General features: G+C 45.0%; 1 protein-coding gene across 14 annotated transcripts in view; it reads left to right on the top strand.

The window, feature by feature from the left end:
• The window catches only part of hspg2 (heparan sulfate proteoglycan 2), a 105,011-nt gene that overhangs the window by 25,326 nt on the left and 64,603 nt on the right, over nt 1-15,082 (top strand). For 12 of the 14 annotated variants that reach the window (XM_080445713.1, XM_080445712.1, XM_080445716.1 and 9 more), the window contains exons 2-7: nt 1,963-2,092; nt 2,370-2,432; nt 12,802-12,911; nt 13,259-13,317; nt 13,713-13,885; nt 14,881-15,009. In XM_080445713.1, the coding sequence (XP_080301839.1) occupies nt 1,963-2,092; nt 2,370-2,432; nt 12,802-12,911; nt 13,259-13,317; nt 13,713-13,885; nt 14,881-15,009 (664 nt within the window). Of the gene's footprint in view, nt 1-1,962; nt 2,093-2,369; nt 2,433-12,801; nt 12,912-13,258; nt 13,318-13,712; nt 13,886-14,073; nt 14,113-14,880; nt 15,010-15,082 lie in introns of all 14 variants that reach the window. The other 2 variants (XM_080445721.1, XM_080445710.1) reach the window with 2 other exon arrangements.

The following is a 15,082-nucleotide window of genomic DNA, read 5'->3' as shown; positions in this document are numbered from 1 at the left end:
GCCCACAGGTCGCGTCCTGCCAGGGTATATTGGGGTTCTGGACGGGCGGTGGATGGACGCTTAGAGAGCCAAGAGTGCTAGAGCGATGATACACTGACGGTGCTCTGTTCTGGCACCTCATTCAGAGCTGAGCCAGTGCGTGTGGATCCTTGGTAGCACGCTGGTCAACTTTATCAAGATGATCAGATAGGGGAGCAGCTGGCTAAGCTCTCTGTCTCCTCATTGTGAGCGTGCGGCTGGGTCCACGGGCTGCGTGCGCAGGGGAGATGACACAGTGGCATTCTACTCATCATGTGACTGTGTGGAGAGGAGGAGTGGTCAGGGATTACCATTGGAGAATGGTGTGTCAGTGATCACAGCCCTTGTTTTAAGTTTGTTCGCAGAAGAAATACCAACCAGGCTTTATCAACGTGTCCATACACAGACAAATGTGTCAAGACATGTCCATGTAACAACAACATATATGTATGCTTTTTTAATGCTTGTATACAGCTATATAGAGTGGCTGGCTTGCCAGTCTCCAGGTTTTCTTTAGAATAGGCATGACAAAATGATTGCAGAAATACGTTTTAAAGTGTGGCGCACATTGAAATAGACACCATGGCACATGGAGGAGTCCACTAGTATTTAGGACAAGGTCCTGTGTGTTTCTAAGATTATTGTCCGCCCATTTTGTATGTCTGTGGCAAAAATAACATTTTGATGAAAATGTCCATCATAAGCCGACATGGTGATGACCCCTGATACCAGTACTCACTGAAATGAATATTTGTCGTACAAGTATACAGAATACAGGCCTTAAGTTGTTAGGGTACTTTTATTCAGTTGGCATGGGTAAAAGTTCCATAAGGACATTTCCATCAGTGCTGGTATTCCCTCATATTGTAAAGGAACCTTTCTAGTCCATGCACCCGGTTAGGAGCTATGGAAATATATTGCAACAAGTTGGAGTCGTGCTCGCACTTCTGTACAACTGTTCACGGTAGGAAACATGGAAGATGGAGCATAAAACCTAGTTGTTAAATATATACCATAAAGTTCATCTAATATATGCTCAAAGAGCATGTTCCACCTATGGGTGGATTAAGCATATAGTCCAGCCTGGGGCTCCATCTCTGCATCATCCTTCACACTGTCACACCCACTGTAGTTATACATCTGTTATTGTACCCTGCATATGCCCACATGATTGACACGATCGGCACCACCACCTATCCCTTTATGGTACTGCGGTGAAGAGGTCTTTTTTACTGCTGCAGGAGGTGATATCATGTTTCCATGATGGACTTCTTTCCTGATCCCAGTGCAAGGAGCCAATCATAAAGCAGCGATGGTATGCTCAATCTTTCAGCCCTGGGGGGGGGACAGTGTTTAAGACATACTTCAACAGATTTGTGTCATCCAAACATTCTGATGTCCTGAACCGTTTTCACTAGGCCTGTGTGTGTGTGTGTGTGTGTGTGTGTGTGTGTGTGTGTGTGTGTGTGTGTGTGTGTGTGTGTGTGTGTGTGTGTGTGTGTGTGTGTGTGTGTGTGTGTGTGTGTGTGTGTGTGTGTGTGTGTGTGTGTGTGTGCGTGCAGCTGACCATGAACGTTTGCAGTTAACTTCGTCTTTTTAAGATAACAAGTGTAGAAAATACATCAAGTATTCAGGAAAGGCTATGGATGGTTGCATTTGCACTGGTGTTGCCTTTGTTTGTTCTAAGCTGTCGGGGATATTCATGGTGCCGTCACTAACGTTTGTTTACACACGTGCTCTCATGCAGGTCAATGACAGGTAATATAATGGTAAAAAGTAAACATATCACAATGCAGCGTTTCCCGTCTCGCCTTTGTTTTCCTGAACTCCCGCAGGGCTTGTGTGTGTGTGTGTGTGTGTGTGTGTGTGTGTGTGTGTGTCTGGGTGTAACCTTGCGAGAGACTTCAACCCCAATAAATCTCTGTCCCTGTGTTTTTGTTGCAGGTGGCCCAGGGCTCCAAAGTATGGGGAGAGGTACCTCTGCCAGAAGACTTGGAGGCAGAAAAAAGTGTCAAGGCAACTCAGAGTTTACTGGACGACGATGAAGACTTTGCTGCTGACGAAGCATCGGGAGGTGGGTATGATAGAGGCAGGAGGCAACTGCACAGCAACAACAGCTGCTTCTAATTCAAGGGAACTGTGTGATATTTTTTTGTGTGTGCATTCCATAGCTCTTAGTGCCATCCAAACACAGTTTCATGTATTACAACATTTGAACAAAGCAAACCACACTCAAAAACTATTTAACCCCATTTTATTCAGATTCACTTTCATAGGGGTTGATGCAGCATTGTGCATTTGTGCCCCAGCTGCTGTTGGCCTTAAAACTCTTATGCACATTTTCTCTTCAGATCTGCCCAGCGGAGAGGACGATGGAAGCACGCCATGGCCTACAGTAGTTTTGGAGAGCACAAGTAAGTCATTACCAGGACCGCTGCACACAGCAGTTACCATGTGTCTTCAATGCAAGCTTTGTTGAAGTGTGGAAGATCACTCCACTATCTTGGCCATATCTTCTACATCTTTGCCATCTTTGAACATCACTTATCTATAAGCGCATGCCTATGTGTGTGTGTGTGTGTGTGTGTGTGTGTGTGTGTGTGTGTGTGTGTGTGTGTGTGTGTGTGTGTGTGTGTGTGTGTGTGTGCGTGTGTGTGTGTGTGCGTGTGCGTGCGTGCGTGTGTGCACGTGCGCGCGCGATGTGTGTGTGAATGCAGGCTGAGCTAGATGTCTGTCTGTGCCTGAGCGATGTCGCCTTAGCATCCGGCTCTGCCATCTCTCCCATCCCACCCAGCTCATAGCCTGGTCATAACACAGGGCTCTCCGATTCGTCTCACAGTTGTAAACATATCTTCTCCCCCTTTCATCCTTTCCACCGGTGGCAGAGGCGAAATCACAATAAAGCACATGAAAGATATAGCAGACATGACAAAGCGTCTTTGTTTTGCATTCCAACCGGCTTTTTCTTTTTGGTGTTTTCTTTTTCCTCTTCAGTTTCGCAGCCTCCTTTGCGTTTTCTTGTTCAGCTCGTTTAGTTTTCCTTTTCAGCGTTCATGAATGCCGATGCTTCCATATCATCTCTGTTCTTAAATGCAAAAGAAATGAAAAGAAGAAAGAAGAAGCTTAAATGTAACGTGATAGATGTGACTGTATGAGACAACCTTGTCTGTTAGCCACGCTCTTATATGTGGAGCTCCACCTTTTTCCTGCTACGTCCTGTTTGTGCAACATGTCAGGGCAGAAAACCCCAGTCTCTCCACCCTGATGGACAGAAACTTTATCTCTGCCACACCTGGACGCCCCACATCATTTATTTTCTTAATAAAAACAAAGTCTGTACACTATCGGTTTGGCAGAGAACCAGTGCTCATTACATCATGGGAGAATAATTATTTTTTGTAGCAACATTGCAACCTGACATCAGAGTTGAGACGTAGTGTACTCACAGAAATAGCACTGCTGAAGCCTACCTGAGTATGGCTGGTTAAAGGAGCTACATGAGCTGTTAACACTTCAGCACTCATATGCATCTGTTGGCATCAACTAACGTATTCTAGCCTAATGTATTAAGGCGAGGAAGGGTTAAAACATAAATGTAAGACTTACCCCATACTTACTTACTTTGAGCCATGTTGATGCAGCACCATGCACAATATGGAGGGAAGCATCATTATCCCAGGGATTAAGACATATGCAGCATGAATAGATATAGGTTGTGAGGAATTGTTTTGTTTTCATACACACACATGGATTTGCAGATCAGTGCAACAGTTCAAAGACATCTTTCAACCTACAACAACACTGTTGCGGCTGTTTTCAAGTTCTGTGCGTCTCAGCCAAATCCTGCTGGGAAGTTTGGTGCTCTAGCCTAAGGGTCAGAGCAGATTTTGGCAGATAATAACAAGGCTCTTCGTGTGCCAAAGGAAGCTGAAGACTTTGAGGATACAAAAAAAGTCTGACTTTGTTCGCAAAATTTGGATTGAAAAAGGATTCTGTGTTAAAATGCTCATGTTTTGTGGTGCGACTAGGGCCTACAAAAATGACGTATTACTTGAGTTTATTGCTTCTGTTACCATAAACCTCTTGGGTTTTTTTCCCCGGCACCATGTTTCTTTGTGATGGCAGTTAAATGAAAGTTTGTGCTACAGTTATTTGATCTCAGAAGTAGTATAAGGATTGACATGCATTCGGCTTAGTTTGTCAGGCTCCATATTTGAGCAAGATAGTCTGGGGAAGGAAATAGGAAGCTAAATGGTGTGCTAAATCTCTCTGTTCACAATGTCCACCCACACCCCCGCCTTCCTTCCCCCACAAATGCTGTAAAAGCCTTATAGTGATGAGCGTCAGGTGCCACTTTTACCCTATTATGCTTTGCATCCTGTTGTGTAGCGATGTGCCATAGGAGGATTTCCCATTTCCGACATTCTCAGACATACTGTATGTGCTGAGGCTGTGAAAAACATCTGGAGCCATAACTATTTCTGAAGAGACTGGAGGCTATTTTCATCCTCTCCTGTCTATTGTCTTGTTTAATCACTGTCTGTAATCTCTGAAGATAGGAAAGTTGCCTCCAGCACAACCCTCCCATGTCCTCCTGACCTTTCTTCTTGACCCCCCCCCCCTCTAGTCAGATCCCCATAGAGATGCGTGGGAAGTTCCAGCTTAATCTCTCATCTCCTAGAACTTCCCTTCCTCAGCGGTGCCCTTTTACAGACGTTCCCAGTGTACCAAGGCTATCGGCCACTTTGTTTCAAAACCAAAAGAAGCAAAGATCACCATGTCCACTTTTGTGACGTGTTGTGGTGGGGCAAGGACCTCTGAGGCCCCACTAGGTTCTTCCCAGTGCTAATTTTGGATTAAAGGCTTGAGAGGTCATGACTTCTACACTGCTACAGTCCGTTTCATCCTTGTTTTAGGGAATCTTACTGAAATGCTACTTGGATATCCGGGCGGAATCTGAATTACAATCTGTTGTAGTAATATGGTATTAAATATTTCAATTAATCAAAAATATGTTAATCCTGTGCAGTTACTTGAAAACTCTAAGAATAACTTAATTAATTTTAGCCCCAGCCTGACAACTCAGAAGATTTTAGAGTGTTTTTCTTTTTAAAAGTAAAATATTTCAGTGCCTTACAGTATATTTATTGTTAACAAAGGGTTTTGTGCACAATGTAGCTAATACACTAATATGTATTCATTCCTACCTGATAATGGTGGTTACGTCTTTCAGGAGGTTTGTTTTAAAGTGAGTGTCATGCTGTTCTTGGTCAAATGAGAATCATACAGATTGCTACAGGTGTCTCATTCTTGTGTAGCCTTAGATAGAATTAGTTTTAAATCCACCGAGGTTATTAAGTTGCTGACCCCAAAAATCAATAAAACAAAGAATCTTACATGATAGGAGAACAGATGTTCAAACAACAGATGAAGGGTACATTAGTGTAATGGACCCTACCCAATACCCATAGTGGTTTGACAAGGCATGGGAGGGCAATAGGCAGCCTGAAGTAAGGCCACCCACCCAGCACTGCTCCCTGTCCCCTGGGGGTGGACAGTTGGTCACATGTGCTTCTGTGTGTGTGTGTGTGTGTGTGTGTGTGTGTGTGTGTGTGTGTGTGTGTGTGTGTGTGTGTGTGTGTGTGTGTGTGTGTGTGTGTGTGTGTGTGTGTGTGTGTGTGTGTGTGTGTGTGTGTGTGTGTGTGTGTGTGCAGGCGCGCGTGTGCGTGTGTGTCTATCTGCCAGACACAGGAAAGCTTTTGGGATAGATGCACAGGGGGGGGGGGGGGGAGGACAAGTGCTGGCAGCTGCAGTTATTTTGGTGGGCTCTTTTGTTGAACCACTGATGGAAGATGCATGCACGCACGCACACGCGCACACACACACACACACACACACACACACACACACACACACACACACACACACACACACACACACACACACACACACACACGCGTTATCTTTTGCATAGCAATAGTACCTCTCCTGGGATTCGTTAAGCCGTTAACTCTTTTGACCCTGTAGAATGAAACTTTATTGCATGATGCTGTAGGTGAACTCAGTGGATTTGACTTGCTACTTTCGGATGACCTCACCATCTGGACAGTGCATACCATTCTTTTTTACATTTTTCAACAGACAGATAAGAGAAGTGTCCCTTTCAGCTCCCTGTCTATTCAGTCTGTTGTACAGCGCATACTTTGTTTCAATGAATGGCCTTGGCCTGTCCAGCCCATAAAAGAGAGGAGACTTAAGCTGTCCCCCCGCCCCCTCTCCCTGCCATGGCCTTCGATACTGACAAGGATCACAACCATCTCTGAAGCCTTTGAAGTTGCAGATGCTTCATTAGCACTAATTAGGTTGGGTCACTGTTCATGTAAAACACAAATATTTTGACCCACTCTTTTCAGTTTCCTCTCTGACATTTTTAAAAATCTTTTTTGAATGTCTTTATTTTTCAACTGTGTCTGGATTTATACAACCTCCTCAAGTATCTACTCTTGACCTAAATATATCAGTTATATACAAACTTACTGTAAACTGAGTGTGGGGAGCTGTCTTCTTAAGGCCGTGCAAGTACAGCAACTGTGTGACAGCGGCCGTATGTTTTTGTGTGTGCAGCTGTAAAACAGCTGGATGCAACACACTCACTTGATTAAGGAGGAGTTGTTGTTTACTGCTGTCTGTTCAAGTTTATGGAGTGGACTTGCGAAGAATGTGGACTGGAGCATTTGTCAACATGTATATCCTCACTACAGTGTTAGAGGATCGGATATTCTTTTAGCTTTTTTGTTTGTTTGTTTTTTGATGTTGAGATTTCCATGACCACTGCATGGCATGCATTGATTAAAGTTTTTACGATAATGAAAAATGTTGTAAGCTTACCCTGCGGTTCTTCCGCACAAGGACCCTTTTCTCTTCAACCTTATCTAAGTTTGGCTGAAAGTTCTCCTCCAATGACATTTCAGAACATGTCTTCGTGGTACAGCCACTGCAATGGAAGAACGAATGAGTCACCACCAAAGAGAGCATAGGCATTGTTCCCTGTGCCAGTGCAGCTACTGATGCTTTTGGTATGAAATGGTTAGCATGGTGCTCAGCGTTTTCCATCCAATTTATGGAAAACAGGAAGGTGCTCCTCCCACTAAGGTTGCGAAACCCCCGGGTGGATCTGTCAGAGAGCAAAGATGTGAAGAGCAATTGAGTGGAAGTGCGTTTCGTCCGAAGGGATATCCGCAGTCTTCTACTGGCCTAATGAGATCACTCCTAAGAGATGAATCCAGACCCATTCTCCTGGACACTGTCTTGGAAGCAGACATTGAAATGTTGCTGTATCATCTAAGGAGTACTTCACCCAAAAATGTGTACTTCACCCAGAAATACTTCCGGTATTTTTTGGGTGAGGTACTCCTTTAAGGCAAACAATCTGGCATTAGTCTCCGCACAGCAGACTCACAACTTCAAATTGAACTGTGGATTTGTTTATATATTATGTAATTACAAACATTTGTGGTCAACATTTTAAATCACTGATGATAACTCTTGCCCAAACATTCTATGCTGATGACGGAAGCGATGTTAATTGTTTGTGTAAACAAACAGATGAGTACACTCCTGACATGCATTTTAAGTCTGTCTGAACCTTTTTTTCTGATCTGTGCATCTGTTTTGCCTCAAACAGCTCTGTTAATTAAGACAACACTTGTAGTCTTTCTAATTGTCCTTTTCTATTTTCTCTCCCTGTCTTTCTCTCATTTCCGCTCTCACTTTCCTGAAACTTTAACCTCTTCACACCTGCCTGGCTAACTTGCCCCCCCACCCCACCCCTGGTTCATGTCTCTCGCTTCTCTTGTTTGATCCTTGACCTTTGCTTCTGTTTGTAACCCTTCGACCTCTGCACCATGTCTCCCTTCCTTGTCTCTCGCCTCTTGCTCCTTGCGCCTCGCTTCGTCACCACTTGCCCACCATAGCAGGCTGGTTGGATTCTCAATATCTGGGGAACTTACAGAGTCCAGATGAACCCGAGCACAGTAAGTCCCTTCTGTGCTTCCTTATTTCTACCAAGGAATCTCTTTTTTAAGGAAGGGACGCGCTGGACACCGGGGATGCGCCATGGCGCTCATGGGTGGCAAACGTCGCACCGGAAGTTCGATGAAATACATGGCAGTGCATGGAGCCGGCTGGACCAGCACATGAACAAACACTATTTCTGAATGATTGCGACCTTTGTCATATAATCGGTTCAGGAATATAAAAGAATACATATCACAGGTTGTTTTCTAATCATTTGCTTTTCGAGGTGCAGAGTACATAATTTTATTGAGGCATCTAAACAGCGGCATGTATCGTTTCTGGCTTGGCGGTATCGCGATAGACGTATACCTCTATAAAATTATACAATGAACACATCGAAAAGCAACACAGCAGAAAACAATGTGTGGTATGTCTTCTTTTATTTTCCTGAGCAGAGTATTTTATAAAGGTCTCAATCGTTCAGAAATAGTGTTTGTTCATAAACTGTCCAGCCGGCTCTCATAGACTCCAATGTTATTCCATGGAACTTCCGGTGTGACGCAGTGCGACGAATCTGCCGAATGGAATTGCAGGAAAGAGAAAATGACGTCGGCGTCCCTTCCTTAAAAAAGAGATTCCTTGATTTCTACTGCAACAGTTCCTCTACTCTACTCTACTCTACTCTTCTCTACCCCCTTCTTTTCTCTTTTCTGGCCAGGCGACTTGGCACAAACTCCTGTCACCTGTTCTGTCAGTTATGCACGGGCACTCTCAGATAGCGTCTGGGCTGTTGTTTTTTTCTGTCCGTCTCACATGGTACTCCCAACGTTGTCTGATGCCAGTGGAAAAATGATGGGGTTGTTCCATCGTTCCATTGGAACAACCCCATCTCCCACCCAGTGGCAACACTTGCATTTCCAGTTGAAAACAACATCATTAAGTGATGTGGGAATTTATTCCGCTACCCTGTTTCAGGGGACAGCCGGACAGCCAATTTCTTAAATATTTGATTAAAGGTTCAAAGGTACAATGTAACCTGACAGCGTTTCGCAGCCTTGCTGCGTGTCACTCCCCATCTCTCTCTCCCCATTTTCCTGTCAGCCTACTGTCCTGTCAATAATAATAAAGGCATAAAAAGCCCAAAGAACAAACAAAACAAAAAACCCAATTTGATTATAATGTACTTTACACTGTAATTGGAGTCAATTTTGCCTCCTACAGATGGCTCGCCCCTGTGATGTAAAACAACTGTTCTCTCAGTGACCGCTGATGGTGGGCGTTACGGCCACTAACCACCCCAGCGTCCCTATTCTGGGCATGTCATAACAGGCGAAAATTCAGCGAAAATAGAAGATCTATAAGCTCACAGCACGTCCGTGATGTGGTTGTGAGCTTGTAGATCGGCTATTTTTGGTGAAGAGATTTGGTGTAGAGGGAAACAAGTACAGACCCCTGGAGGCCCCCTGGCAACGAAGTGTATAGGTTTTAAGTCCCAGCGTCCCTTTTACACAACGTTCCTTTTATGTTCATGTTGTGTGGTGCTGTGTGGGAGAGCAGAAAAGAGAGGTGGGGAGAGTCAGCTTAACACCGAGGCCAGGAGTCATTCCTGAGAGAATAGAAGACTTTTGAGACATAGCTGTTTGGCTGGCCATCATCAAAAGGGGTTACATAGCAGGGGTCTTCTCTATAAAAGCTGAGACTGAGAATTTGCTCCCAGGCAGACACAGAGAGAGAGGGAGAGAGAGGGAGAAAGAAAGAAAAGCGGGAAAAGGGAGGCAAAGGTCTCATATTTGTGGGGGACCTCGTTTGATGGGGGAAAATGTGGTTTGGAGCCTCATTCCTGTCAGTTCTAACTCTCTGTCTTTGTCTCTCCCGACGGGTTGGGCGGCGTTGGGACGGTGCCGTAGGCATTGCCTGGGGGGGTTGAAGGTCAAACCGAAAGTGGCTGGGCTTTAAAGGCCATGCCGGGCTCACTGCTCAATCAGGTCTTTGTCTTGCTCATAGGCCTCTGTGTGTTTGGAGGGGGGGTAAGGGGGCTGTTACACAAAGCTGCCACAGTTCTGCCACGCAGCTTTAATAGCTAAATACGTTTGTGAATTAAGAGTTTGGAACGCTATTTTTCGGGGCTTCCCTTTTCTATTCTTGCCGCGCCACCCGTCATGTCTGCACTCGTAGAGTTCCATCATACTGCTCCCCCCCCCCCCCCCCCCCGAGTGGAAACAGTGATTGGTGTACAGGAGAATTGGGTCTCAGAGCAAAAAGAGACGCTCGTTAGCAGCAGGGCCACGGCTCGGCGTGCTAATCAAAGGAGCATAGGCCGTTTTGGGCCCTATATGCTCCCCGGGCCGTCACGTCAGAGCGGCGAGCTCAGAGAGTCGAGGGCTGCTCAAGTGATTAGATTATCCACGGGTCAAATGAGCTGCTTTGATGAGGCACTTTGATGTTGCCTGTTCTTCTGCTGCCACGATTGGGCCGTGCTTGATTATCCCGGTATTATGGCGGTACAACAGGCCGCAGGCGCACCGCCAGGCTCTGCTAATGGCTGCAGCTCTGCTGTGCATGTTCACATCATTGTGTGTTTTCATAGCCAGTGTTCAGTTTACTCTGCCACTAAATGGGGCCTTTCCTTACCAGGAATGGAAGGCGTCTTGGAGGAAGCAACTGGAGCACCCGTCGTGGTGCCAATTCTGTGTGTAATGAAAGGGAATTCAGCTATGTTTTGAGAAGGCACCCGCTGCCGGGCCAAAGCTCTGGCTGTGCAGCAATAAGGCCCCCACTGGCCCTTAACACAAGGCCCCCACAGGCCCTTACCACAATGAAGTCACTGCCTCTGTGGAAAGCGCAATGTCTTCAACTTTTAATTAAGTAGCACCCCGTAAGCATGATAAATGGGTGCTGTCATTGTCCACATGCTCAACGTAATTGAGGGAGAAAAAAAGGGGAGAGGGAAGAAAAGGAATGATGGGATGTGTGTTTGGTTTTGTGCACGTGCATGTATTAACTTAAGCATGTTTAATGTGCTTGTGTACACTATGTGTGCATTGCTTACAGCACTGTACTGTATCTGCATGTGTTTATGTGGCTGTATGTACTGTGTATGCACGGCATTGTGCGCCCTCAGGATAGGCTCTCATCAAACATGACTCTATAGGCAAGTAGCATCCAACTGTAAGAGACAGTACAAATATTGACTTCCTTCCTTAACCCTGGGTCAAATCAGATCCTGGCAAGCCCATTCCAAAAGGGTGTTAGCAGGAGTGTGACAATGGGGCACCCTGTGGGGCTGGGATATTTAAAAGCCAATATGTTATGGTTGTGACAGTGGAATAATAAAGTTTTAATTTAATTAATAATGAAATAATATTTGGGTTTATTCATATACAGTAGTTCTACATGGAGGTCATTGCATGGATTTCTGAAAAGGTTTATGTTTATGCATAATGTAAAGGTCAAATAAATAGATAGTGAAAAACGTAGTAGGCCTATTGTATAATAATAATATCTCAAGACTTTACTTTTATGTGGGTCCCGATATCATCGAGTCTAATGGTGCCCCATAATAACATTATTGTACACGGCAGACCTAAAGAATAATAGTATTTACTTTCTGCTACATATGATAATTCAATGATTGATGGCTTCTCTGACATAATCGGAAATGTCCTTGTTTAGTTAACCACACCCATCTGATAAAACAAACACTAATCATTAATTGCAGCTATTGTTTGACCTGTGTGTGGTTGCAGACGGCCGTGTCTGCCAACAGCTGACCTACTTACTGTATGTTCCGGGACAGGTTTATCGAGCTAATGTTGCCTCTGTGGCACATTGATATAATAACCCTTGCTTAAGCCCCTTCCACCTCTGGCCTCCCTGCCTGGCTGATGTGTTTAAACTTGGTGGATGGCGAGGGAATGTTGAGGCCCCCTTCCAGAATAATTCACAGAGGATTATTTTTTCTCTCCCTCCTCTGGAACCGTTGGCATGGTACAGATGCAGACTAGAACTTCCCACTTACCTTCCAAGTCCCTGATGTCATCATAGCTTTCCCTCAGGAAATCTGGAACCAAGCAGTGACCCAGCCATTGGATGGTGTTCACACACTGTGTGGACCTTAGGGTTTGCATTTGATTAGGCTTCTGCAGTGCAAACTCTGGCACTTTTGACATACAAACGTTATCAACATCTGTCTTCAATCATTTGTTGATGTGATTTCGCCTCCACGTCCTAGTGACAGAGAGAGAGAGAGAGAGAGAGAGAGAGAGAGAGAGAGAGAGAGAGAGAGAGAGAGAGAGAGAGAGAGAGAGAGAGAGACTGATATTATAATTCCATGACTATATTTGAGTATGTGGGTGTTGAGTGTGCCTATGTCAGCGTGTGTCTCTTGTCAGAGCATATGTGTGGTGCAAAGCTGCCGTCGTTTGGTTTTAGCGCAGACCACACCACAGATCAGATATGGAAATAGACACCATAATTTGTATGTGGCATGCGGCTCTCGTTTTAGCCACAGCAATGCTCTTCAATTTTAACTTCACAAAACTTTTTAACCAAAGGGAGCCATTATTCCCCAAAACTTTATTTAATCTCAAGTCATCTTTAACGGGCTCGCCACTTAATCATGTGGAAAAAATAGCGTTTAAGAACTGGCTCTACAATGATGTTAACGCTGGGACATAATGGGTATTAATGTGGAGCTTGTGGTTGCCCTAGTCTGTTACTGTGTGGTTTGAGCTGACAGCCTCCTCTCTCCATTCTCTGTGTTTACAGTCTATTACAGAGCTCTAGTCAATTTCACCGACTCCCTGGTCTACGGACCGGAGCTGGAAGACATCTTCTCGCCGGCTTTCATCGAGATCTCCGATGCGGTGGTGGACACGGTAGGCCATTTCCTCTCCCAAAAGACTCTCCTTAACACCCACCCACACAGAACAGCAGCAGATCCTCACACACGCACCATGCTATTCACCATATTAAAACAGGGCCATTTTGTTCTTATGTCACACCCACTCCCCCCACCCCAAATATGGACCACTCTCACCTGCAGCTATTTTCCGTATCATCACCGGTCATGTTAACTGCACAGAATGTTGTTTATATGAACAAGGATATTTTCACCTTTTTACTTCTCATCCATACGATTCATGACTTCCTCACAGTTATTAAATAACCCCCTAGATTGGTTTCCATAAACTCATCGTCTCTGTGTGTGTTTTCTCATCCACAGCTGGAGTCAGAGTACAACAGGATCTCAGGCGTCCAGACGGTCAGCGTGGTCCTCATCAAGTAAGAACACAAAGCCTGGAAATCAAACCCTTGCTCTGGAAACTCTCCAGCTGTGTGCTGCTGCCTTAAATGTCTTATTATAGTCTTACCATGGTCAGATGATCCCTTTCTCTCCATTTCCAAACACGGTATGGAGTGTCAACTCAGCAATGCAGCCCTGTAATTAATACTTGAAGTTAGTCAGGGCACATACAAGAGGATAAATAGACGTAGTTTACTCAATTATATGTCATTTGATACCAGTGCATTGTATAATATGATCCTGATATGGAATTACTCACATACACATAAACACTGATCAGTGCAAGATAGTACAGAGATGCCTAGTTTTGGACCCCTCCACCGTACATCGTCCAGAACCTTATTTGCTCTGCTTTCTGTTCTGCTCTCCTTAGGAAGATGATAAGAGAGGATGGGGTGGACACATTTGTGGAGATGGATGTGGGCTCTGATTACAACAGCAACGACGAGCAGATCCGCAGTGTGCTGTACAGCGTAGTGAAGGAGGGAGCCATCGCTTCCTACGTCACATCAGTCCAGGGCTTTCAGTTCAGACGGCTGGGAGAAGGTGAGGCCTATGAGCTCTCCAGCAAAGTGGAAATGTGTTTATTCGAGTGCAGCGGACCATTTTACACAGCTCTGACTGTGTTATGCGATACATTTTCTCAGTTCACGTTGCCTATCTGTCTTCAGCAGTGCATCAGTCTGACAAAAGGGGTATAGGCGGTTTCCTTAACGAGTCTCTGTGATTTTTAGCTCAAGCTCCACCCCTTGTGGAACCTGTTGCGGCGCCAGGTTTGTACTATGCCATGCCTGCTGCACGGTGACTGTAAATACTGGATGACTGACTGTAGTGCCTTTAGAATGAATAGCCTAGCTGCTCCTTCCTTTTGACTTTGAACTTTGAAGCTTTTTGATGGCCTCTACTTTGGACATGTGTTACCAGTGTTCACGTGACCTGAGGAATGTTATGCATGAAAGCAGCTTTGTAGAGTAGACAATCTGAATATGTCCACAAGCACAACATTTGGCTCCACAGGACATAAGCAATAGGATGGGTCTTTGCATGGCATGAGTCTTATTATGAATGCTGTTGTTCATCAGCTTTTTATTTGGTTGGTGTGGTTATTTTATCCACAATGTCCATGCACTTGTAAATATTAGGCAGACTGTAATAGGCTGAGAAACAGCATGCTTTTTATACATGCTGCATTTCGGCTAGGTTTTTAGATGCAACAGCACAGCTGAAGCAATGAGATGTTTGCAAAATTATTGACCACTATCTGTACAGTATATGTACCAAAATGTTACAGAGAAATCTTGAAACCATAAATGACTATTCTAATGATCCTAACTGATCAACTATCTAGCTATAGTTGTGTCAACACAGAGCTGACGGACCTACTTAGGGGTAATACTCTGGTATTATTCCCCTAACGTGTGCCCACACATTTGCATCGTGACACGAGATAAGGTCGCTGCCATAGTCTCTTGGCTGGTAGTCTTGGCTTGCATGTCTTTGACCCTTGAACCCCATCCCCATTTGCCCGCATTTCCCCCCAGTAACCCCCAGCATCAGGCCCTGCATGGCGGATGAGCACAAGTGTGGTGATGGAACATGTATCCTGATGGAATACCTGTGTGACAACAGACCTGATTGCAGAGACATGAGTGATGAGACCAATTGCGGCGGTGAGTAGCTTTGGGTTGGCTGGCAGGCAGTTCGTAAAACACGGTCAGCTACAGCATGGAGGCGGGTCAGAAT

The sequence above is a fragment of the Gymnoscopelus braueri genome, assembly GCF_963280865.1.
Source record: "Gymnoscopelus braueri genome assembly, chromosome: 12".
Lineage (NCBI taxonomy): Eukaryota > Metazoa > Chordata > Actinopteri > Myctophiformes > Myctophidae > Gymnoscopelus > Gymnoscopelus braueri.
The sequence above is the reverse complement of the archived record's forward strand: the minus strand, read 5'-3'. Positions and strand labels throughout refer to the sequence as shown.